This window comes from Lissotriton vulgaris, chromosome 2_1 (assembly GCF_964263255.1).
Source record: "Lissotriton vulgaris chromosome 2_1, aLisVul1.2, whole genome shotgun sequence".
Taxonomy (NCBI): Eukaryota; Metazoa; Chordata; class Amphibia; order Caudata; family Salamandridae; genus Lissotriton; species Lissotriton vulgaris.
The window spans coordinates 819750202-819776072 of NC_141687.1; the positions used below are offsets into that span (position 1 = coordinate 819750202).

The 25871-nt window shown below is 46.8% G+C and overlaps 1 protein-coding gene across 1 annotated transcript in view; it reads right to left on the minus strand.

The window, feature by feature from the left end:
* Nucleotides 1-25871, minus strand: part of UBE2E3 (ubiquitin conjugating enzyme E2 E3) — a 221953-nt gene that overhangs the window by 52126 nt on the left and 143956 nt on the right. Inside the window, exon 5 of the mRNA XM_086956222.1 lies at nt 24654-24801. Coding sequence (XP_086812348.1) covers nt 24654-24801 — 148 coding nt within the window. The remainder of the gene's footprint in view (nt 1-24653; nt 24802-25871) is intronic.

Consider the following 25871-nt stretch of genomic DNA (forward strand, 5'->3'; position numbering starts at 1 on the left):
AATGCGCCTTCCTTTTCGGTTTTCTGCTTGGTGGTTTCTTTTCCAGCTCTATGCAGTATCCGAACTGTATGATGAGTATCCATTTGTCTGTAGTTATCTTCTTCACTCCTGGAAGAAGTGACTTAGTCTGCCTCCTACTACTGGTGTTACATGTTCGTCGATGTTTGGTCCGTGTAACTCTACCTTGTTGGTCTTGTTGTGCTCCACCCTCGGAGGGGTAGTGCGAGTGGGCACGCTTTGCGTGACAGAGTCACTTAGAGGTGGGCTGCTTGCCCCCTCTTTTTGTCTGCCCTCGTCCATTCGCCCTCCCGCGAAAGTACTGGCCCCGAGGCTGGAACTGCCAGATTTGCTTTTGCTGCCCCTACTGGGATTGGTTGTCACCCTGGTGCGCCTGCTGTTATGTCTGGTGTGACGTTCCTGGCTGGTTTCCTCCCCTTCTGTTTGGTCTCCGTGTCGGGGTACCCCTTCTCATCCCTCTGAATTGTAAGGCCCCCATGGACCTTGCAGTTTCATTTTCTTTCTTGAGCTGGGTGAGTTTCTCATCCACCGGTGCCCCGAACAGTGTCTCACCATTGAAGGGAGTGCTTAGAATGTTGTTTTGCACTTCTGGCTTGAAGCCTGAGATTCTAAGCCAGGTCTGCCTTCTTTCTGTGATTCCTATCATCATAAGTCTGCTGGATGTGTTATCCCCATCAAAGGTTGTTTTCAGGCAAACATTTGCTATATTTTTCCCCTCTTTCACCAGGCGTGATGCCCTTTGCTGGTATTCCTCTGGGAGGTGCTTGAGCAGTTGCCCCACCTCGTCCCAATGCTGGTACTGGTGTCTGTTCAGTAGGGCATTTGAGTTTGCCATGCGCCAGTGTACTGCTGCATTTCTCTCTATTTTTCTCCCAGTCAGGCCCATTCACCTACTTTCTTTGTCTGGTGGTGGTCCTGATGTTGTTGGGACGTAAGCCCTCTTTCTGGCTTTTGCTGCAATAATGGAGTCCGCTGTGACGGATCCCTGGATGGAGGGAGGATCCTGAGAAGAGTGTTTGTACTTTTTCTCAGTCTTCTGTGTCACAGCCCTGCAGGTTGCCGGGTCGTTGAATGCCTCCCTCCCTTGGTCCATGACTCTCGGAAGCATGGGGAGGAACTGACTCTTTGAGTGTGGAGCAGGGTCACCAAAAGCAAACCTGCCTTTGGCTATTCCTCCTCCAATTTGACTCCATAGGCCGCTGCTGCGTCCTTCATGACCATGTTATAGGCCCCAATGTCATCTGGTGGCGAAGGCCTCTAAGGATAAGTCTCCACGGGCTCTTCCGGATTTTCGGAGTCGATGTCCTGCGATTCCAGGTCTTGTGTCATCGAGGAGGCCAAGCCGAAAGTCGTTCGCTGGTCATAATCGCCTTCTTCCTCATAGTATAGATCCTCTTCATCGAGGTGTTCCTAGGGCTCGGGAGTTTTCGGTGGCCCTTCGGCGTCGAACTCCTATTCCTCTTCTATTTCGACGATCGTTTTCGGCGCCTTCGATGGAATCGTGAACCTTTTTATTTTCTTGTCAAACTCTTTCTTCCTTCGCAGGATGTTCTCCATTTCGGCCTCGAGTCTTCTCTTTTTTCGCTCCATCTCGGTGGCATGCTCTGGTTCGCGCGTTTCGGACGATCTCTTCGACTTAGTAGTCGATGTCGAAGCGACCTTCGGGTCCTTCTCCTTCGAAGTCGAGTGGTCCTTTTCGGGGACGTGCTTCGACGATCTTGGCTTTTCGCCGGTCTTCGCTGCCAGGGAGTCCTTCTCGAAGGATCCGCTGGGCTGTTTGTCCTTGGATGCAGCTGCGGCCGTCGAGGTTTTCGGCGCCAGCGCTCCCTTCGAGGACTTAAGACTCTTTTTTTCGAGAGTCCTGATCGGGCTTTCGAGAGTCTGTCGGGGGTTTAGGGGTCGACGTCTCTCCTACCTCTTTAGATGCCTTCTTATCGGTCTCTACGACCGTGTAGTCATCTGGTCCCTCGGCGATGTTGTCCTCTTCGTCACTGGAGAGGCCCAGGTCCCGAAGCGATGGAGGTTGGCTTTTGCCTTGCATGTTGTAGTTGGCTCTCCTCTGTCTCTCCCTCTAACCCGGAGTGTCTTCGGGGTGAAGGCGGAGCAGGGGTTGCAATCCTTGCTTTCGTGGTGGACCGGTAAGCAGAGGTTGCAGACCGGGTGCTGGTCCTTCTGCGCGTATTTGTAGTGGCAGTTACGGCAGAATTTAAAGGGTTTTTTGTCCATTCTTGCGCTCAGGGGACCCCCTATGTGCGCATTCTCCGTTGGACGTCGAAGATCTTGAAGTTCTCCTTCTTCGTCGTCCCGGCTTGGTGATCTTGTTTTTCAGTATCTTCTCCAATCTTATCTGTGAAAGTTTCACCGTTTTCCTCTTCTTTTCTCCCAAAAACTTTGGACGATCCAGACCCAACGGCAGAGAAAAGGATCTGAAGATGGTGCCCAAAGGTGGGAGCTTCCGCAGGAAGTGTGCCAACGTCACAGGAAGTACACCAAAAGGTGAGTACGTCGACGCCCAGCTGGGCTAGGAGAAAAAAAAAAAAAAAAAAAAAAAAGACGGACGGACTACGATTCCGGACCCAACCACTAGACCGCGGAATAATGCACAGCATAGTGAATGCATAAAGATTCACGCTGCAAAACCTCTTGCCCGCATTATCGAGGCGTCTGCCTTCTTTATCTGGAGGTGTCGTGAGGGAAGTAGAAGGATTTCTGGACTTTCTTTGGACAGCCTGAGAGATGACCGAGTCCGGTTAAGGCTGACTGACCAGGCAGACCAGGCTATTGTCTGGAGCCTTATATTTAGTCTCAAGGCGAGGCAGTACCGGAATCACCGTGGCTGGACTCTGAATCACTTGCAAACCCTCATCCCAGACGTGACCAACTATCGGAATGGAGCAAACTGATTTTTTGTAAGGCTCCTTGAAGTGATAGAGGAAACATTCAGATCGCACCGTAGGCATGGGCAGTTCAAATCTTTTAGCAGCCCTTTCCATTAAGTTATGGAAACCCCCTATGTCTCCAGGGGGGAGAATCTACAGGCGCTGGTGAAGGAGAAGCCGGATCAGGAATTACATAATCATCCCACTCTGCATCTGAATCCGGTATAGTGACGTTGCCCTGGTCCTCATCAGAGGTATCATCCTGAATGAGAGGGACGAATGGCGGTGCATCCTGAGCCACAGGCAGTGGTTGAGGCGGTGGCAATAGAGGGGTAGAAGGCAATGCAGGCGGAACAGCTTAACTTGCACCGCAACTGGAGCCAGAGATTGTTTTGGAAATCTCAGATTATAGTCCTTTAATAGGGATTAAGGAATAGAGACCATCTCCTGCTGGTAGTCCTCTTGATAATCTAAAGGAGGATCATATTGCTGTTCCTCCACATATTCTCCATCAGAGACTGTGTCCTGGCACTTGACGTGCAATTGCGAAGGGCTATCCGCATAGCCATATGGTCCTTAATCTTATTCAGAACCCTATTCTTCGAGGAGGAGTGCAGGAGGTAGAGGAGTCACCCTCGAGGGTAAGTCATGTCAGGCGTAAATCTAGTGCTTCCTATTAGTAATGGCAATTTTTTCCCTCATCCATGGGACAGTCGACGACGAAGAGAGAGACGTTGATGAAGATGCGGACGTTGTCGACAAAGCCGTCCTCACCATTGCCGTTAGCACCAACCCTGAATCGTCAGCGCCGGAGATGATGAAATCTCCGTCGACGAGCCCATGAAGGAGCAGACTAAGACTGTACCTTTTATGATTTCGACGGAGTAGTTGACAACGTTGACGAGTGAACTTTCTTCACAGATTTTACCTCCGAAGAAAGAGATGAGGGCTTTTTAAAAGCTTTTGGAGCTGCTGGAGGAGAAGATGGAGGAACAGAGCTGGATTTCCTCTCAGATATCACTCCTGCTGACAGTCCTTCTGTTAAAGATTAGACTGCAAAACGTCAACATTATCGGCGCCATCTTGCCCCTTTTCAAGCCCATTCGTGCGCGTAAGCAGCAGCCATTTTGAATGCCATGGCCTCCCTGCCCCTCGCTGATAGCCAGCGCGTCTCTCTCTCTCCCTTAACCTCGCAAGCATCCCCCCGCACACTGACAACCCCCGCTCTCTCATGCCTTGGGTCATAAACCCCTCTTCAGCGCAGCTTCACCACTGAATCCCATCCTGTTCCCAGCGCGACACCTCCCCTCATTCCTTTCATGGCCTCAGATCCTTCTGATGCAAACCCCCTTTTCCTGTGTCCCCGTTTGTCTTCCTTGTTCCCAGGCCGCCACCTGGCCCTGCGGATACTGTTTATTATCCCATACAGTAGGAAGCTTCCCCTCCCCATTGAAAGACCCTCGAGCCGATCAAAGCCCCCACCCTATGAGATCCGATCAACCCCATGCATTCCGTGAATCGGCGGAATGCCCTGCTGTGCGACAACCATCACCTGTTGTGACCGGGGTGGGGAATCCAACTGTAAATGTGTGTGGGAACGGGCCTGCAGGGGAGATTCCGAGGATGTTCTTTCTAATACTAAAGTGTTGCAAGAATGTGTTATGTGCAATAAAGGTCATAAACCCTAGTATAAGAGGCCAGGCCTCAGAGATGTGGTTAGAGCACCTCGTGACGATACTTGCTGTCTGAATTGATGTGTTCTCCTCCGGAGAGAATAAAATCCTCGTTTCCTGCCTTCCAGTCTCCAGCGCCTGCTTCTTCATTGATCAATATTTGTGGGTCATAGAGGCGATACCGCCGGGCAACATAAAAAGGGTTTTTTGGTTACCGGTTGTCTTTGGAACCCCTTTTTAACAATTGGCGTCCCAAACGTGGGGCCCATCAGCGACTCGTGGATCCAGTGGGAGAGGTCCTGACGACAGAGTGAACGACTGCAACGATCGGAAGGTACCCTGTCCGATAGACCCTCGTCTGACAGCCGATCATCCGAACTTCACTGGTTCCGAACAGACCTCTCTCGAGTGATCTGCGGTCCTGACTGGGAACCATCAGGAGTGCCACGAGAAGTACGAAGAGAAGAGGACGATCGGGCGCTGGATTCGGAAGACAAGAAACTGTCCATGCGGTCCGGGTAAGGTCGTGTAAACACGACGAATTGCGAAAGTGATAGATAATTGAAAGTGATTGATAATTGTTGAGAAAATACTAGTATTACTTTTTGTTAATTTATTGGAGATTCACTGTCTACAAACGGAGAAACAACAGGCTCTCCCTTTATAAACAGCGAAGGATAGGTACGCACCCGTCGGACCTATCTTTCTCCCCCACTGAACAATTGCCCCTTCCCCCCATTGATTAACTGTTATAGATTGTTTTCTGGAGATTCTCTGTCTGCAAACAGGGAAAATAGGTCCCCTCTTTACAGATAGTGAAAGGGTAGGTGACGCGAACCTTTGCGAGCCTACTTATTCTCCCCATTGACCATATTGATTTTTTATTTTTGACCTAACATTGATTGATTGCTCAGAATTGGTTCATGAGGTATTCACTACGTGCAAACAACGTAGAATAGAAATATTCTGTCTAGTCTTTGCGCGCAGTGATAAGATAGGTAGTGCTGACTATTATCCCATTGTGATCCGTCATGCCTGTCTTCTCCCCACTGGTTAGTAGCCTGTTTAACCCGGACCGCTTATTAGAGATGAACCATCCGGCTCCGCTGGAAGGCACCCCTAATAAGGACATGTTCACAAAGCATGGATTAGTCGCTATAGCCTATAGCCAGCTGTGGCATAAATATACGAAAAAGGATCGAGAAAGTCAGTGGCCACTGATAGGATCCTTCGAAGACGATAGAATAATCGCACTAGAAACAGCCCTTGGTAAAAACAAGACGACGTCCACTATGCTTGACAGCTTCGGCATGTGGCGAAAAGAAGCCGAACAACGCAAAAAGAGAACTGAGAGTAGGTTGGGAAAAGAGCTGCGGAAAGCAGCCCACCTAGCGGCCCAGAAACTAGAGAAAGAGATAAAAGAAAGAGAGGATACCAAACAGAAGCTAGAAATAGAAACATCAAGCCAGTGTCTGGTTAGAACCCCCTCCGCGCTCTACCCTGAATTACACTCAAAACAGCGAACCAACGATGATCTGCTGCTAGGTCCTCCGATCATCCACATGCCCCCTCCATATGCCCCTTCCCAACCCTTAGCCCAACACCCACTATCCCCAGGTACCAGCGAGAGTAGCCCCACGGCTTCAGCCCCCATGGCCTCCGTGCCGGCTGAACTCCTTGTATTAGATGTTACGCAAACGACAACGCCAGGCGACCCAGAAGCCCGAAGGGTTGGTCCTGCTAGAGCATATAGACTAAGCAAACACGAACGAGCAGGGGTCGACAAGATAGCAAAAATACTGGTAGAGAAGAGGGAAGATGAAGAGTCCATCACGGATGTGTTTAATTCTTATACTGGGAGTCACAGACGACACTTTACTGTACAACTGTGCTACCACGTCTTAAACGCATACGAGGACCGATATCAAGAAAAAGGTCCACAGAGCCTAACGACTCTGTACCGGAAGGTTGATATCGGGGATGAGAGTGAGAGTGATGTGACGGACCTCCTTACGCGTACGCTTGAGGTTCTCCGCCACCTCACTGAACAAAAACCAAAAATCGAATCCACTACATCTGTAGCAACCGACCCACAAACTGAACGACCTAACACTATGATGCCGATACGAGAGGCTGCCCCTTACTGGGTTCCTCCAAGAGGTGAAGGGACTCATGATGATGCAAACAACAAAGATGCAAAGGGAAGGGTAGTGTACAATTGGGTCTACCAACCATGGGACCGGCAAGAGATTCTGACCTTCCGGAAATCTCTGCCAGACCTACGTAAAAACCCCACTGCCTTCTATACTGAGTTGGGTACGGCCCTAGGATCGACGATTATGACTCTAGCTGACATCGACTTGTTTTTCGGGTTATGTCTACCAGCTGATGTGTGGAAGCAAATCCGAAAAGTCGACCACTCTGAGCTGTTTGGACATAACTGGTCACAACTTGATGGCATAGACAGACAACGAGAACCCGGACAAAAACCTTTGAAAGCCATTTTAGACCTCCCGGATAAAATCGTACAGAAATTAAAAACCCTGATTCCAGAAAAGAAAGTGGACTGGTCGATAGTAACGGCTTGTCGCCAGAAACCTCAGGAGGATGTATCGGAATACTTCTCCCGGTTTGAAACGGTGTTTTCCGATTACAGTGGCCAGGACCTGACCACTGCAACCGGACACCATCTTTTCGTCCAGAATTACGTTAAGGGTTTATCACCGGAGGTCTCGCAGAAACTGCAGGCCAGCGAAAGTAGTTGGGCAGCCTCCAAACCTACGGCTATCCTCCAGATGGCCCAATATTATGAACATCAGAAAAACGAAAACGATAGAACAACAGAGAGGAAGAAGAAAGAATTAAAAGAGAGGGTGATGATAGCTCAACTGCAAGGGGTGACTCTGGGACGAGACCAATACCGAGGAAACCATCAGATGAATGTCCCTAAAACGGCACCTCCCAAAGACCGTGCTTCAACTCCCCACATTGGACGTACAGACATTAGAGAGGACCAGTGTGCCTTCTGTAAAGGATCGGGCCACTGGAAATCTCAGTGCCCGGTTCTTTTGGAACTCACCAGAAATAGAGATCCTAGAGATTCAGCAAACGAACCAAGAAATAGGGGACCACAGCGAGGGCCCCCAAACAACGCAACTAATGATAGATCCAGTAGACCAAACACATTTGATCGACCCCGACAGAACCAATGCCAGCAATCTGACTACGATGACGTTCATGACTTTGCATAGGACTGCCTAGGGCAAGGGAGGGATCCAGTCGAGCTCCATGTTGACCAGCAAGGCCCTTATGTCACTGCTAAGGTCTTGGGTACAAAGTCACCATTCCTGGTAGACACTGGCGCAACACGTAGTGCATTATCTAAACGACTGATTCCAAGGGCACCCTTGTCTGGCTTACTAATAACATCGACAGGTTTCGATGGGACGCCCTCCACTAACCCTTTGTCCGCCCCAATTCTCTTTGACTTAGAACACAACACCACTGACACTACGTTTTTGCTTTCCTCCAATAGCCCTGACGCAATTATGGGACTCGACTTATTGAAACACTTTCGAGCGACGATTAGATGTTCTCAAGATGGAGTCCGAGTTTTCCTTTACGACAATCCTGTTCTGCTTAGACATTGCCCCCCCAGACACATGTTTTCCATCACCGACGCTGACACTTCCCTGCTTGACACTCTGCCTCCGTATCTGTGGGCCAAAACGGATTCGGATGTAGGACGCATGATGATTGACCCAGTGCACATCACTGTTCGACCAGATGCAACACTCCCAAAACTTCCACAATATCGGATATCGCCCGAGGGCGAGAAGGCATTGGTAGAAATCATCCAATCACTGATAGACGCAGGAGTGGTAGAGGAAGTAGTTAGCAACGTTTGCAACAGCCCAATCTTGCCCATCATTAAGAAACAGGGAGAAGGAGATGAGAAAGCATACCGCTTCATCATTGACCTTCGAGAGATCAACAAAGTGGTGGTACCCCAGTACCCTGTGGTCTCGGACATTACCACCATCCTGACTTTGATTCCCTCCACTGCCACCACCTTCACTGTCATTGACCTCAAAAACGCATTCTTTTCCATCCCTATCCACCCAGACAGCCGATATCTCTTCGGTTTCACCCTAAAAGCCCGCTCATATAGGTTCTGCCGAGCACCCCAGGGCTACACAGAAAGCCCTAGCATCTATAGCCAGGCCCTCAAGAGACAACTGGATCAAGTCCAGTTACCCGATGGAGTGGTGTTAGTACAATATGTCGATGACATCCTTTTGGCAGCCGACACCACTCCACTAGCTGTCACAGCCACCATTCAACTCCTGCATTTCCTTGCAGAAAATGGCCACAAGGTCTCTAAGAAGAAGTTGCAATTCTGCCAACCCCAGGTCACTTACCTAGGCCACCTTTTGTCCAAAGACGGAAGGAAGCTGACTCCTGACCGGATCCAAACCATTCTCGACACCCCCGTCCCTAAGACCCAGAAACAGGTCCGCTCTCTACTAGGCCTCACTTCCTTCTGCCGACAGTGGTTACCCAACTTTAGCCTTGTAGTAAAACCACTGCTTTCATTGCTAGCAAAGGACATCCCTCTCCCACTCCCTTGGACCCCTGAGTGTCAGACTTCTTTCATGCAACTACGAGATGCCCTCTGCTCGGCCCCTGTGCTGGGTACCCCCGATTACACGAAGCCCTTCTCCCTTTTCACGCACGAAAGGGAGGGGTGTGCTTTATCTGTCCTGACCCAGTCCATCGGCTCAAAGCAACGACCATGCGCTTATTTCTCAGCCACTCTTGACCCTGTAGCCAGAGCCCTGCCTGCTTGCCTACGAGCCGTAGCTGCTGCTGCGATCTCTATCCGACAGAGTGAGGGGATCGTGCTCTCGAATTCCCTCACAGTACTGGTACCCCATGCAGTTGACACCCTCCTAAACCAAACCAAAACGCAACACCTGACGAGCGCACGACTGACAGGATACGAACTGACTCTGCTCGCACCCCACATCACTCTGAAGAGATGCACCACACTGAACCCAGCAACCCTGCTGCCCTTACCAGAAAACGATCCCAATACGCACCCTGTACACGACTGTGTGACCCTCACCGACGAACAGACCAGAAGTAGGGTTGACCTCAGAGACACGGCCTTTCCCGACCCCGACGGAGAGCTGTGGGTGGACGGTTCTTGCATCAAACTCCCCGATGGCACCACTTCAGCTGCCTATGCAGTCACCACAGCTCGAACTGTAGTCGAGACAGCCCGCATAACGCAACGATCTGCCCAGGCAGGGGAACTGATTGCCCTGACACGAGCCTGTATCCTAGCAGCAGGAACCACAGCAAACATTTACACCGACAGCCAGTATGCCTTCGGGGTGGTTCACCATTTTGGGCTCCTTTGGAGGGAGAGGGGATTCTTGACCTCACACGGCACCCCCATTTTGCACGGGGATCTAGTCTCCGCCTTGATCGAAGCCGTCCTTCTCCCCAAAAAGCTTGCAGTCATCAAATGCCAGGCACACAAAAAGGTGACAGACATTATTGGACAGGGAAATGCACTAGCCGACCTCACTGCCCGAGCGACAGCTGAAAATAGGACGACAACACGCATGTACGTGACCAGGTCACAAGCAGAAAAATGGTCTGACGCTAGGGACACTATCAGAGACATTCAAATGGCTAGCACACAACACGAACTGACTGAATGGACACGGGTGGGATTGAAAGATGACGAAGGCTGCTGGCGGACAAAAGACACAAACAAATGGTTGTTACCTGACTCATACCTGATTCCCATACTGACTATGGCACATTCCCCTGCCCACATAGGATCAGCCCCCATGATTGAACTTGTCTCCAGAGTTTGGCACAATGATAAAATCACAGAGTCCGCCAAACGCCTGGTCCAACAATGTTTGATATGCCTGCAACACAATCCCGGGAAAGGAACTGTAGTACCCCGGGGAGGGTTTGGGGTCCCGAATCACCCGTTTGAAGTCCTGCAGATGGACTACATCCAACTGGACAGATGTCAAGGCCTGAAATATGTACTTGTGGTGGTATGCGCATTTAGCAAATGGGTGGAAGCATATCCAACCCGTGACAACACTGCTATGGCCACAGCAAAGGTACTGTTAAAGGAGTTTTTCCCCCGTTACGGCCTTTGTCGAATTTTGTGGAGCGACAATGGCCCCCACTTCGTAGCCGAAGTTATCCAACTCATTTTGAAGGGGTTGGGTGTAAAACAAAAGTTCCACGCAGTCTTCCACCCCCAATCTGCTGGACTAGTTGAACGACATAACGCCACACTGAAACTAAAATTGGCCAAAATAGTAGCTACCACAGGACTGAAATGGCCAGACGCACTTCCCCTGGCATTGCTTTCAATGCGTTCCACCCCCACCAAACACCACTTAACGCCATACGAGGTTGTTTTCGGCCGGCCTATGAATGTCTGGTCTGCACCAAAACCAACTTCCATTCATGACGTCCCGGACGTCCTAATGTCTGATTACTTATGTCAGTTGACTAAAACGCTGTCTGTTATCCATCAACAGGTGCTGCATGCCATCCCTGACACTTCCAGGGGTCCCGGACACACCATTCAGCCTGGGGATTTCGTCCTGATCCGGAATTTCCAGCGTGCCAAGAGTCTGGAACCCCGGTGGACGGGCCCCTGGCAAGTCCTCATCACCACCCGAACAGCACTACGGGTGGAGGGAAAACGCAACTGGCTGCATGCACACCACTGTAAGAAGATCTCCTCGACCCTGACCTCGACCGAAAACATCGACAACCAAGAAGAGCTCCTGAACAAGGACCGACCATCACTAACCTGCTATCCTGATACCGACACACTTGAACTTTCAAAATTCTCTGATCCCACAGTGCCATCGAAAGAAGGGTATTTCCTGCGTCGAAAGGAGGGAGTCTCGGCTAAGTAGACCATGGACTGAGTTAAATCTCAGAACGGTGACCTAAACACTACCAAGGGTTACCCGGAGAGAAGCAAAACAAAGTCTGTGGTTCTGCCCGCTACCGAGCCCCTTGAAGATGATGGAAGCGCCAGATAAGAAGATGATGGAAGCGCCAAATAAGAAGATGATGAAGGAAACAGGAAATACCCACCGCAGAAACCCAAAAGCAGACAGACTCCATAGCCCAAAGACTATTGCGCTCTTCATCACAATCCTCTTCTGCTTTCTCCTCATGACCACACTCTGGATTGTGGAAGAAAATGCACCTGCTCACGAAACATTCCTGACCACTGTCCAGCCTACCACCATGAAGGAACATTATCTGATCTCGCTCTCTCCCCAACTCAGAGAGAGGCGAAAGGAATTTTGGAATAACTCCTTCGTACAACTACTTCACCAGCACAACCTTGCCACCAATGCCACCAACTGTTGGATCTGTGGGTTGCTACCCCACGCCACTGGACACTCGATACCATTCATCCCTTCACCTTTCTCAGTTCACGGTTCCTGTCTTGCCTGGCTGATGCTTCTGCAAGAAAGCTTTAAGGACAATGCCACCTCCAGCAAAACGGTAACGCATTTCTACCACGGGGTCTGGCGGAACAGAACAAAGACACACTTCTGCCCGCAGACCAACAACAACACAATCCACTTGGACATCCCTGCTAAAGAACAAGTTGAAATGCAAGTGTTCAATAATCCAACCAGAACCACCTTCTCCTACCTGCGAAAACGAACGGCTGCCACTCTGACTGTGGCCCTGTCAGTCATCAACGTCACCGGCCACATGTGCATGGAAGGGCTTGGGACTCAGCTAGTAGGCCACAGTGCCTGCCGGTTTTCTAGAACTCTGGACTCTGCCGACCCACCTTCCTTTGTGGCATCTCCAAACATGTATTTCGTCTGCGGCACGAAGGCTTACACCTGGCTCCCCAAAGGCTGGGGGGGCACTTGTTTCATTTCTTTCATCCTTCCTCCGACTTATGTGGCACCAGCAAATCATCACAGACAAAAACGAGCCAAGGACATCGAACAAGCCGATTCAACAGGAGCGCAATTCATCGATGCTATGAAAGGACTAGTCCCCCTCTGGGGCCCGATGGCAAACAGCCGTGCCATCCGACATCTGACTCAAGCAGTTGAGACAACAATGAACATCACGGCTGGTATCCTTGCTAACAACACCGCTGAACTTCAAGCGGTCCGCTTGGTGGCCCTCCAGAACCGCCTTGTCCTGGATGTGGTTCTTGCGGACCGTGGTGGAGCATGCCACATCATTGGGTCCAGCTGCTGTACATACATATCGGACAACTCACCCTCAGTGTACAAAGCCATCGAACATCTTCACAGACTCTCTTCAGAAGTCCACCAGGAACAAGAAGAATGGTCGCTTGGTGGTTGGTTCTGGAACACCGTTAAGAACTGGGGTTGGAGACTGTTCACCATTATCCTGATTCCTGTAGTTGTGATATGCGGTCTATGCTTAGGAATTCAATGTCTGCCACCTCTGTGTTCATTATGTGCAAATTGTATTTGCCCTAAGACTGTGGACTTTGAAAACGAACGTATGAGAGCAATATATGATGCCGAGGTTAGGAATTTGATGAAGATTGACATTGAGTAAGCAAGTTGGCTAAGATATGTTGAAAAGGGAGGACTGTTAAAGATTAGACTGCAAAACGTCAACATTATCGGCGCCATCTTGCCCCTTTTCAAGCCCATTCGTGCGCGTAAGCAGCAGCCATTTTGAATGCCATGGCCTCCCTGCCCCTCGCTGATAGCCAGCGCGTCTCTCTCTCTCCCTTAACCTCGCAAGCATCCCCCCGCACACTGACAACCCCCGCTCTCTCATGCCTTGGGTCATAAACCCCTCTTCAGCGCAGCTTCACCACTGAATCCCATCCTGTTCCCAGCGCGACACCTCCCCTCATTCCTTTCATGGCCTCAGATCCTTCTGATGCAAACCCCCTTTTCCTGTGTCCCCGTTTGTCTTCCTTGTTCCCAGGCCGCCACCTGGCCCTGCGGATACTGTTTATTATCCCGTACAGTAGGAAGCTTCCCCTCCCCATTGAAAGACCCTCGAGCCGATCAAAGCCCCCACCCTATGAGATCCGATCAACCCCATGCATTCTGTGAATCGGCGGAATGCCCTGCTGTGCGACAACCATCACCTGTTGTGACCGGGGTGGGGAATCCAACTGTAAATGTGTGTGGGAACGGGCCTGCAGGGGAGATTCCGAGGATGTTCTTTCTAATACTAAAGTGTTGCAAGAATGTGTTATGTGCAATAAAGGTCATAAACCCTAGTATAAGAGGCCAGGCCTCAGAGATGTGGTTAGAGCACCTCGTGACGATACTTGCTGTCTGAATTGATGTGTTCTCCTCCGGAGAGAATAAAATCCTCGTTTCCTGCCTTCCAGTCTCCAGCGCCTGCTTCTTCATTGATCAATATTTGTGGGTCATAGAGGCGATACCGCCGGGCAACATAAAAAGGGTTTTTTGGTTACCGGTTGTCTTTGGAACCCCTTTTTAACACTTCCCTCTGCTTTACATCTCGGTGATGAGATTCGCCAGGACTACGTCCTTCAGACCTATGAGAGGTCTTTTTCAAGGCCTTACCATAACGTTTTTCAGAAGGTGAAGGAGAAGCTCTACCCCTTTTCACCGACCTCCTGGAAGATGTAGCAGAGGATGCCTCATCACTGTCACTGGAGACTGGTTCCTTCCTAGACTTGAGCTTCTGGAGCTTCTCTCAGGAGGGTTTCTTTCAAAGGGTGAGGCTGACCCGATTGGTTGTTCACTTCAAGTTCAAAACAACTTTATTTCGATTCATAACGAATCATAAAAAGCACGTAGACATGAAATACATAATTAAGGGGTACAGTTACATCGGGTTGCAGTCGCTGTTAAAATAGAGCAATTAAAATATTTACAAAATTTTAAAAAATGCAGAAATTTTTCAATAATTCCATCGGGTGTTGTCAAAACTGTTAAGTTATCTATTTCCAGAACGTTTTTTAAGGCGAAAAGCAGCTACCAAGAAGTTAGCGACACTAAACATAGTTAGTGGTGAATCTAACTTTTTTAAGTAAAATAGGGCAGGCTTGATTTGAACGAACCCCTTGTTCTTAAGCAATGGAACAATATACTTTTTCCTGGGCAGATCATATATACCACAGAAGAACATAAAATGAGCAGTGTCCTGCAGAGAAAAACCGTCACATTTGCAGGCCGCTAAGTCCTCTGGCTTGGCCCATACCTTCGAGTCATTTAACAGAAAGTGAATCTGGTTAAATCTTAGTTTGGTTAATAACCAGCGATGTAATGGAATAGACACTACTGTTAAATAAGGTTCAATGGCCGGTGTAGTTTTGGAAATATAGTGCTCCCTCACAGTGGGTTTCGCAAGCTCACAGCTCTCCCGCTCCATTTCTCTCACTTTGGAAAAAGTCACTTTGAACCATTCCAGGTCATTCTTAACGATGCAGTCTGGTTTATGGAAGAGATCTGGGCGGCCCAGGGAAGTTAGGGTTTTTTTAATATATGGTAGCCACGGGATATTTTTCATATTGTCCAGAAGTAGGCAATCTCTCATAATTGTGTGGTTCAGAGTTAAATTGGAGTTCAGCCATGTTTTTAACCACATCAAGATAGGGGATTGTTTGATGATGTCACTGATGTACCCCTGGCCTAGTTCCATATGGACAGAGAAAGTGGCTGTAGATTGAGGTAATCCTAGAAGCATACGTAAAAATCTGTTTTCTTCCATCTGTATTGATTCTATATTGTTGGAATAACCCCAGATGGAAGCCCCGTACTGGTTACTACTGAGATTGATTTCGCTCTGTAGAATGCCAGCATTGCTTCCGTGGGCTTACCACCCAGACGTTTTGAGAAGCCGACAATGGCGGCTGCTGTTCTTTTCATGGCGTTGGTTTTGACGGATATTTGAGGTGCCCACGTGCCCTTATCGTCGTATACTACCCCCAGGTAGGTAAAAGTTCTCACATTGGAAATAGGAGTATTAGCACAGTAGAAGGTCTTCAAGTCCTTATTTTTTCTGCCGCCTACAGCCATAACATGGGACTTGTCTGTGTTGATTTTTAAATCAAGGGAGGTCATAAAGGCATCGAAGGATGTCAATAGTCTTTTTAGCCCAAGAGGAGTACGAGCCACGAGCACCGCGTCGTCCGCGTAAAGGAGGACTGGGGTGGTCAGTCCGCCAAAACGCGGGACGTCGAGTGTTGCCAGCTCCAGTGTGGATTCAAGGTGGTTCATATAGAGTGTAAATAACATTGGGGCGAGGATACCCCCTTGTCGCACCCCTCTGGTAGACTTGAATCCAGCTGTACAGGCTCCTTCCTGCGTCATCCTAATGGACGCTTCTAGGTCCCGATGAGCCTCAGCCAAAAAATGAACTAAGGTAGGGTCCATCCCCAGTTCCAAGAGGATGTCCCACATCATTTGGTCTCTTTTACAAAAAGAGGTGGATATGTTACAAAACTAGAATGGGCCTAGGCTTAGTTTCTATTTCTATTGCTATTTTTTTTATACCAGGAACTCCCATTCCGACGACAGGGAATGATACAAGCATGGGAAATCTATAAAAGTTCCAATCGTAGATTAAGGTACTATTTCTTCCTCTCTCCCACTACCCCTGCTCCTGTCGGGCACTACCTTCCTCCTTCCTCCCCCCACATCTCCATTTGTTTTGTTTTCCCATACCATCACTCCTCCCACTGTGTTATTGCTGCTCCCTCCCCCACCCCCCTCATGTTGCCTACCCCTGTCTCACTTTTATTAACCATATTGTACAGCAGAGCGTCAATGCTGGCCGCAGCATGGTGCTTTTTCCCCCTTGACTGCGCTGCTGTGCAACAAGTGTTAAAAACACTGACAAAGCCAATAGATCTCACATAGGCGAGAACTGAAAACTATTGACTTTGCCAAAGCTTGTTTAGGGGTGGACCCATTCAACATATTTCTCTTGATGGACTATAGTCCAAAGAGGATAGGGCCTCGAGTACTGCACATCACTTAATCTGGTGTCAAGTAACTTAGTGGGTAAAGAAAAGAAAATTGTCAACCAAGCATTTGAGGATAATGACAATGACAATGATAATGACAGCAAGGCCCAGTAACAAAGCCTTAGCCATTTGCCTCTACTCTGTGCTTTGATGGGGACCTTCCACTTGGCTGCTTGAGAGTCTTCATTCTCTGAAGAGGCACCAACGGGGCTGAAAGTCAGGGCTTTAAGAAACAATCCCTTGAGTTGATAAATGGTTTTGTGGGATGCTGCATCTTACCATCATTCTTGGAGAGGAGTTAGTCTTTGCTGCAGGAAGACGTTTCCTGATCGTCTGAAGGCCTCGTAGAGTCTGAAGAACTGAGTAACAAGCTTATTTCAATGCACCTCTCCAGTTCAACAGACTAAGCCCCTGTGATCCAGACGCCTTGCTCTTTGATAAGCTGTTTTGTCTGCACCTGGAATTTGGTTAAGTGAGCACGGCATAGATGGCTAGATGACCTTAGGCTCCACAAATGGAGCAGAGGACTTTTTTGTGAATTTCCCACTTGTGAGAAGAATAGAGACTGCTCCTCGGATAGTCTGCCTTCTTGTTCTAGATACCCACAATGTGGGAGACCAGCAAGAGAAAAACAGGATTGATGATTCATTCTCACAGCTCCTCTCCCAGTTATAGGAGTAGTAAGAAATGGCAGCTTCCTCTCAATCACAGGTGTTGTTTCAGTGCATAAACATAACTGAATTTCACAACTGGAAGGTATCCTTATAATGCCAGGAAAGTGGTTTTCAATTACAAAACATTTTTGTGGAAGAAAAAATCTTATGTATTGCATAAGATACCTAAGTGGGCAATCCTGCAATAAGCTCCCCACACAAATGGGTAGGCACGAGGCTTTAGGCAAGCACAGAATATCTCTTAGTTGGGTGATGGCTTTTATATTTGCCAGTACTGGCCTCTGGGTCTGTGTTTGGGTTGGTGCTGGAGTACCACCATCCAGGCCTCCTACCAAGAGACCTGAAAGCTGCATCCACACAGGACCTTGCACATTTCAGATGGTGTTGACGGAGCATTCAGTAGTTAGGCAGCTGAACTTGAACAGGAAGCACCGGAAGAGACTGTGAGCTAATGCCTGGTAAGTATGGAAGTCAAATACCTGGAGCTATACTGTGCACATCAGAAGCTAAGGAGGAGAACTTGAGAAAACTGTCTGTTCTTTAGTGTCACCGTCAGGGGTTTGAATAAGAAGTAGTCCGAGCTGAGAATGGAGGTCAACACAGGGCCCGATCCAGAAGTTGTGTAAAAACTGCACAAGATGTAGGGGTAGCAGGGATACTGTGCAGGCAAGTGCAATTCCACAAAAAAATGGTCCACCATGAGTCCATCTCCTGATAAGACACAGAGAGAGGAAACTAAAGTGATGGACTCACAGGCACCAGCAAGATCCAGAAGGGCACTGTGCCGTGGACAGCACCATTGGGTTCCTGTGCACAGTCCAGCCCTTTCCTGATTTGAAATAAGAAGGCAATGTCAAACACTGCTTGGTCAGCTCCAGTGTTGGAATGACCAATCAAGACTACTGCAAGTGGCTGCACAGAGGGGAGACACGGCAGGAGATAGTACATCTCGGTTCTTTAGTTTCCTCTTGCTGTAAGAGGGAAAATGGCTGTCCTGAACACTGGTGGAGTCAGGCCTCTTACCTATTCTTGTAATACAGCTTTTTACTCACTGAGTGTTCTGCTGCAGCAATTAATAAGTAGTGAGTAGTAATGGAGTCCCTAGCTCTAGGAGCGGCTGGAACGAGGGCTGATGCATGGGGTAGGGTTGCTCACCCTCAGGGGAAATTATCTGCTCCAAAGACACCAGGAGTTGCACAAATCCCCTAGAGGTTGAAGGAGATAAAAGGAGAAGAGTCCAATTTCTTCAACTTTACATTTATGGACATGAAGGAGCACGAGTTGAGAATGGTCCAGAATTCACAGCTTGATCAACATAAGGGTTGAGATAGACCGGCAACCAAGAATGTGATTGAGTCCTGGCTCCTGCAGAAATTGACAAAGGGCCTTGTGCATTGGGCAGCACCCAGTGGACCCTGCCCCTGCCCTTCCAAGATTTGGAGTAGGAAAACAGGTGCAGATATAACAGAAATACTGCTCTCGCACAAAACATTGCAGCATAAACGAGCTGAAGAAGGGGCGGATTAGGGAAAAATTCTAAAAAATCTGGGAGACAGAAAGGGGTCAGCGAGAAGTAGCCTCTGCTCAATACCACAGGACAGTACAAAAACCAAAGAGAAACAAGTGGTGCACTGAATTGGACGCATGTCCACATGCATGGCACCAGGTGTGCAAAGCTCTATTGACCAGCAGCAGAAGCAGTTTACCTCCTTGCCACTAATTGGCTGGTCCCACAAGTTGAGAAGGGTAACGAGTCAGATGAAAGCACAACTAAAACGTTGTCTCTTTTCTTGCCCTGAGAAAGTAAACTTTTGTGATCCGAGAAATCAGACCACCTTGGTTGTGCTGCAGAAATGCTCCCCATCTTCAAATGTAAATCTTATTCCTTAAAAATTATTAGCCCAAAGTTTTGACATAAGCAAAGAGACATGATATTTCCACTTATCACCTTGCCTTTTATATGCTTCTGATCGAATAGTGGGGTTCACAGACTAAGACCTTTTATCTGTATAAATTGCAGCACAATCTCCTTCAGGGAGATTGGTCCTTTGCCAGTGAGCTGTGGAATACTCGTACTACACCAGTGAGCTGTGGAATACTCTTACTACACATTAAGGACAGCTTAGCTTTCAGAACAAAATCTGAAAACATTACTGTTCCCTCAATTAATCAGCCTGCTTATAAAGGTACCAAATCTAGGATTTAGTGCTCAGCATCAAAAAGTAATTTACCGTAATATGGGCCATTTACTAGCGAACATCACATATATTTAACAAGAAATACGAGAAGGAAAAGATAGGAACCACATGGAGGGTGGCATCGAGCACTCCGTCAGACCATAAACTCCTAGCCCAATCCCTTTAATGGTCCTAAGGAAACTTAATTTCCTATGAAATCAATGTGTGAAAATAAATACGATGCAGACACTGGGAACAGCACTGGTTCCAGGAGCCTTTTTTGCCAGATGGATCTAAAGCACATTTTCTTAAAGAAATATGCATAAAGTCCACAGAAATAATCGACAAATGGAAAAAAGTAGAACGAAGACAGATGGTAGAACGAAGACATTTGGTAGAACGAAGACAGACTGTCCAGCAGGAAAGACCTTTAAAATAGGCTCACAGAATTGCCCAATCGACTACATGTTTATACAAGCCTGGAACTTCCCCCTTGTACAGGAATTTACATTAGAACAAAAAGAGATCAGTGATCATAACTTACTGTACCTAATAATAGTGGGGGGAAGAAACAGTCCTAGAGAGAAAGTGATCCCCCAGGAGGTAGAGTACCCCAAACGTGTGACGACACGACTCACGGAGGAGTACCAGGCAAAACTGTCAGCAATGCAAATTAAAATTGAGCCTGGAAACCTAGAGAATAAAAACCTGAAATGGTTCATAGGAAAGCTAGAGGAAGTAGTCCGGTGTTTGAAAGTAGAAATAAAAAGGGATAAAAAAACAAGTGGGAAGCCACCCAGCCGAGTAAAATGGTTCTCTGTCGAGTGCCAATCCAAAAAAAGGGAGATACGGGCAGCACAAAGGAAACAAAGAAAGAACTTCACCCATGAGAGACAGGCTCACATAAGTAAGCTAAAAAAAGATTATAAAAAAATGGTAAATTACGCTAAAAGGTCATTTAAAGAGAAATGTTGGTCAAACCTGTTAGAAGCAATTGAAGAGAAAAATCTTAGACAATTTTGGAAATTGGTAAAGGCAGCGATTGGCCCAACAGACGGCGAACTAAAATGTGTAGTAAGTGAGGCAGCATGGGAGAAGTATATAAGGGAACTGTATGGGGTAAGAGCCCCTAGAATACATATAGAGACCCAAAAATGGCAAGAAATATCAGAAGATCTAAAATCTAACTTTAATGCAAAACAAGTAGAACAAACTATAAAAGAATTGAAACTAACCCGTGCGGCAGGACCGGACAATCTTCCTGCTATAATATTAAAGTCAGAGGTAAAGTGGTGGGCAAGATTTTTTGCGCAGATGTTCCGTATAATATTAACAGAAGGCTTAATGCCACCTAACTGGAAGGGCGCAATAATCAGGCCAATCCATAAGAAAGGAAGTATGGAGGCACCACAAAATTACCGTCTGATTAATCTCTTAGACATAGGAGAGAAAGTTTTCTCAAAAATTGTATTGAAACAGCTAAACGCATGGGTAAGGGAGTGCCAAATTGTACCCATAGAACAGGGAGGATTTAGGGAGGGACACTCCACGATAGATCACGGTTTTGCATTGTGGGCTATGGCAAAGAAGTCAACGGAACTAAATGGCAAGCTATGCTGTTGTTTCGTTGACTTCCGAGCAGCCTTTGACTCAGTTGATCGAGTATGCCTATGGGAAACACTATTAAAGGTAAATATCCCAAGAGATCTTCTGACCATAATAATGGCACTACATAGTGGGAATTGGGCGCAAGTTATTAAGGATACGGCGGGTTCATTTACACAAAAAATACCTATAGACAACGGCCTAAGACAGGGCTGTGTCCTAGCCCCGCAGTTATTCTCAATATTCCTATCAGACCTCCCGGCCATTCTAGAGGTGGAGGGTAGTGCAAGCCCCAGAATGGATGGTAACAAGGTGCCCTGCCTACTATATGCTGACGACCTGGTAATTGTAGACCAGACCGAGAGAGGCCTCCAAAGAAAACTTAATGCCTTTAACGCATATTGTGCCAGGAAATTTCTAACGGTCAACCTAGATAAAACTAAAATCCTATGTTTTGGTAAAAAAATAAGCAGATTTAACTGGTACCTAGGTGAGCTCAAACTGGAGACAGTTAATGAGTATCGGTACCTAGGGATATGGTTTGACAAGAGACTAAACTGGTACACGCATCTGGAAACACAAAAAGCAAAAGCTCACACCTCAATATGTGGCCTAAAGATGTTTAATAGGGACTATGGAGAGATGTCTCACCGTCCAATGTTAAGAGCCTTTGAGGCAATGATCCCCCCCCCCAAGTCCTGTATGGAGCAGAAATCCTTTATTTGAGCGGTAAGGGAGCCTGGGACTTGGTGGAGGGAAAATGCCTTAAAGGTCTCCTTTCTCTCCCTCAATCATCTATGATACAAGCTATAAGAAGAGAAATAGGCACAAAGTCCTGGGAGATACAAATACAAATGGCAATAATCAGACTTTGGAAACGTTTTGAAGATCCAGATGGGCAAAAAGTTGCACAATGGTGTAGGAATGAAATCCAAAAGAGTGACCTAAAATGGGCAAAAGCATGTAGGGAAAGATTGACAGAAATTTGTAAAAGTCTAAAGATAGAGGTGTCCCAGGAAACCCAACAATTACTTTCCACTAGGAGCGAGCTGAAACTAAAGGGGAAGGAAACATCTGGAATGCGTGATATGAGTTACTTAGCAAAAAAGAATTCAGTAACCCACATGATGAGCTCCTGGGCAAACGAAAATTGGTTTCCTTACCTAGACATCCTGCCCAACCGTGGTTTTAGGCAGGAGATTTTAAGGTTGCGGATTGGTCTCAACCCATGGCTAATAAATAAAGATCTGAAATCGAAAATGTTAGATCAGAAAGGGTGCTGCAGGTGTAACCTGGGATGTAAAGGAGACCTGTTACATATCCTTCTCGACTGCTTGACACTATTGGAACAACGGAAACGGTGGCTGCGCCCCGTGTTCCTAAAATATGATATAAGAACGAGGGCACAGGCAGCCGACCTATTAACTGAAATTCCCACCGTGGATATCGCCATTGCCCTTGGAAAATACATAAAAGTAGTACTGAGTGACTTAAGAAACCAGGAATAACTGTAGGACTGTATAAATCTTAATCTAATGAACTATTTTTAAACAAGGGAAAGTACCGGGTTTTAACTGTAAATGCAAAGTGTTATTTTAAAGGCAATTTTACTAGCGTGGGTAACAGTATAAAGGTATGTAAGTGCCTAAACTAAATCGGATCAATTTATAATGTTTTATCGTTTTATGGGAATATTTTAAATTTGCGATACTGTTCCTTGTACATGTTTAAAGACCATGGTCATAATAAACTTATACTTGACTTGACTTGACACAGCTTGATCAACATAAGGGTTGAGATAGACCGGCAACCAAGAATGTGATTGAGTCCTGGCTCCTGCAGAAATTGACAAAGGGCCTTGTGCATTGGGCAGCACCCAGTGGACCCTGCCCCTGCCCTTCCAAGATTTGGAGTAGGAAAACAGGTGCAGATATAACAGAAATACTGCTCTCGCACAAAACATTGCAGCATAAACGAGCTGAAGAAGGGGCGGATTAGGGAAAAATTCTAAAAAATCTGGGAGACAGAAAGGGGTCAGCGAGAAGTAGCCTCTGCTCAATACCACAGGACAGTACAAAAACCAAAGAGAAACAAGTGGTGCACTGAATTGGACGCATGTCCACATGCATGGCACCAGGTGTGCAAAGCTCTATTGACCAGCAGCAGAAGCAGTTTACCTCCTTGCCACTAATTGGCTGGTCCCACAAGTTGAGAAGGGTAACGAGTCAGATGAAAGCACAACTAAAACGTTGTCTCTTTTCTTGCCCTGAGAAAGTAAACTTTTGTGATCCGAGAAATCAGACCACCTTGGTTGTGCTGCAGAAATGCTCCCCATCTTCAAATGTAAATCTTATTCCTTAAAAATTATTAGCCCAAAGTTTTGACATAAGCAAAGAGACATGATATTTCCACTTATCACCTTGCCTTTTATATGCTTCTGATCGAATAGTGGGGTTCACAGACTAAGACCTTTTATCTGTATAAATTGCAGCACAATCTCCTTCAGGGAGATTGGTCCTTTGCCAGTGAGCTGTGGAATACTCGTACTACACCAGTGAGCTGTGGAATACTCTTACTACACATTAAGGACAGCTTAGCTTTCAGAACAAAATCTGAAAACATTACTGTTCCCTCAATTAATCAGCCTGCTTATAAAGGTACCAAATCTAGGCTTTAGTGCTCAGCATCAAAAAGTCATTTACCGTAATATGGGCCATTTACTAGCGAACATCACATATATTTAACAAGAAATACGAGAAGGAAAAGATAGGAACCACATGGAGGGTGGCATCGAGCACTCCGTCAGACCATAAACTCCTAGCCCAATCCCTTTAATGGTCCTAAGGAAACTTAATTTCCTATGAAATCAATGTGTGAAAATAAATACGATGCAGACACTGGGAACAGCACTGGTTCCAGGAGCCTTTTTTGCCAGATGGATCTAAAGCACATTTTCTTAAAGAAATATGCATAAAGTCCACAGAAATAATCGACAAATGGAAAAAAATCCTTAAGGTGTGTTCATCCCTTTCCCACAAACAAAGACTAAAATCCAACCAATGCCCAACACCTATTTTATTAGGAACTTTGCAACATTCCCTCCTTCATTTTTCCATCACTCATCTCCCATTAAACACAATTTATTCAGTTTCTTTGAACATTCAGATTTCGATAGTCTGATTCAATTGGGATTCGATATGCACTTTAACATTTCTTATACAACTACCAAAATGTCCAAGACCATTTCCCACCTCCCCTTCTTTTATGAAACTAAGCGTATAAAGGGTTTATCATGTGAACCCAAAATGGCAAGATCCTTGTTCACTGCCACCCTTTTTGTCTAGACAAAGATGTATTCATGAAAGATGCATCGTGCTCTAATGCCAACAAGCATTACGCTTTGATAAGTGATTCAATAAAATACAGACATATTAATGTCTAAAAAAAGCTAAAAACACGGGCCCATGTACACAGTAATGTTTTTGTTACCATTAGCCAACCATTTGCACATACAATACAGGTTAGAACTTTACTACAAATCAAGACTTTAAAAAAACACCTTTAACAAAGCTGTATTTATTGCATTTTAACTTTCTTACCAGGGTTGCAGTCTGTCAAAAGGGAACAAATCGACAGCAAAACCTTTGAAATAGTCAAGGCAGGACTCCAATTGTCTTTCAGAATGTCTAAACAGATGACTCCCTGGCTGTTAATATTACAGTGATATATCCTTGTTCGGAAGGTAACCTATTGAAAAGGGAAAATTAATAATGTAATCTATTGCCAGCAGCAAACAAAATTACAAGACTGTACTCTCAGCAAGGGCACATACACGGAGATTGCAGCCCACAAAATGTACATATTTGGAAATGAGCCACAAATAAGTTATCTGTTTTTAAGTACAAGATTTAAGGGGACCATTTATTAAAATACCACTAAGGAAACTCATTCCAGTGAGTCCTTTATAAAACCAGTTTTTCAGAAACTTGAACATTGCTTTTGGATCAGAACCTTTTATATAGCACAAATAGAAAACAGACGCTCTTAAGCTCTGTGGCAGCAGTGAGGTGCAATCCAATAATGTATGGCAAGATGCTGTGGAAAATAGACTGACTATGCAATTGCTTGGAGCCTCCAGTCAGACGTAAGGAGCAATGGCAAATTTGCCTTTCCAAGCAAGACCTCAAGTACGAGAGAATGTGCAATACCTGGCCTACAGAAGACTGCAAGAAGACGTCTCCTTTTGCAAAATCCCTAAGATGTACCTTAAGGCGCTAGAGGCAGTGTTCATTTATACCACATTCCCCGGAACACTGTTAAGGAAATCAGACAATTCACTGGCAAAAAGGAAAGTATGGAGGAATGAGCTCATCACAAGACATCTCCAGGATTGAGTGGCTCCGTAATAACAAGACTGATCAATTGACAAGAGGAACTAATCAAGGTCTATCAACCTCATCCTTTTCACTTTTCTTAGAGTAAAGGAGTGAAGCTTACCCTGATGTAGAAGGAGCTCAGATCAGCATCTAGTAAGACCATAAGTACATGGCACTACCATGATGGGTAACCAGGAATACTTCCTACACAGTAGGCAATCGGAACTCCATTAGACCTCACGTGAGGAATTTCCAGTGTACAATACTGGCTCTGTGGTCCCTCAGTATGCATCGAAGAGAGAAAAAGGTGCCAATCTTGTTTCCAAGACTAGTGTGTCAGGTGAACAAATTGATATGGTCTGTTCTGATCTGCACAGGATGTAAAGTTTACTGATGGTGCCCGTACTGCCGAAGTGGCAGAAATCTGTGGCACTCCTGGTG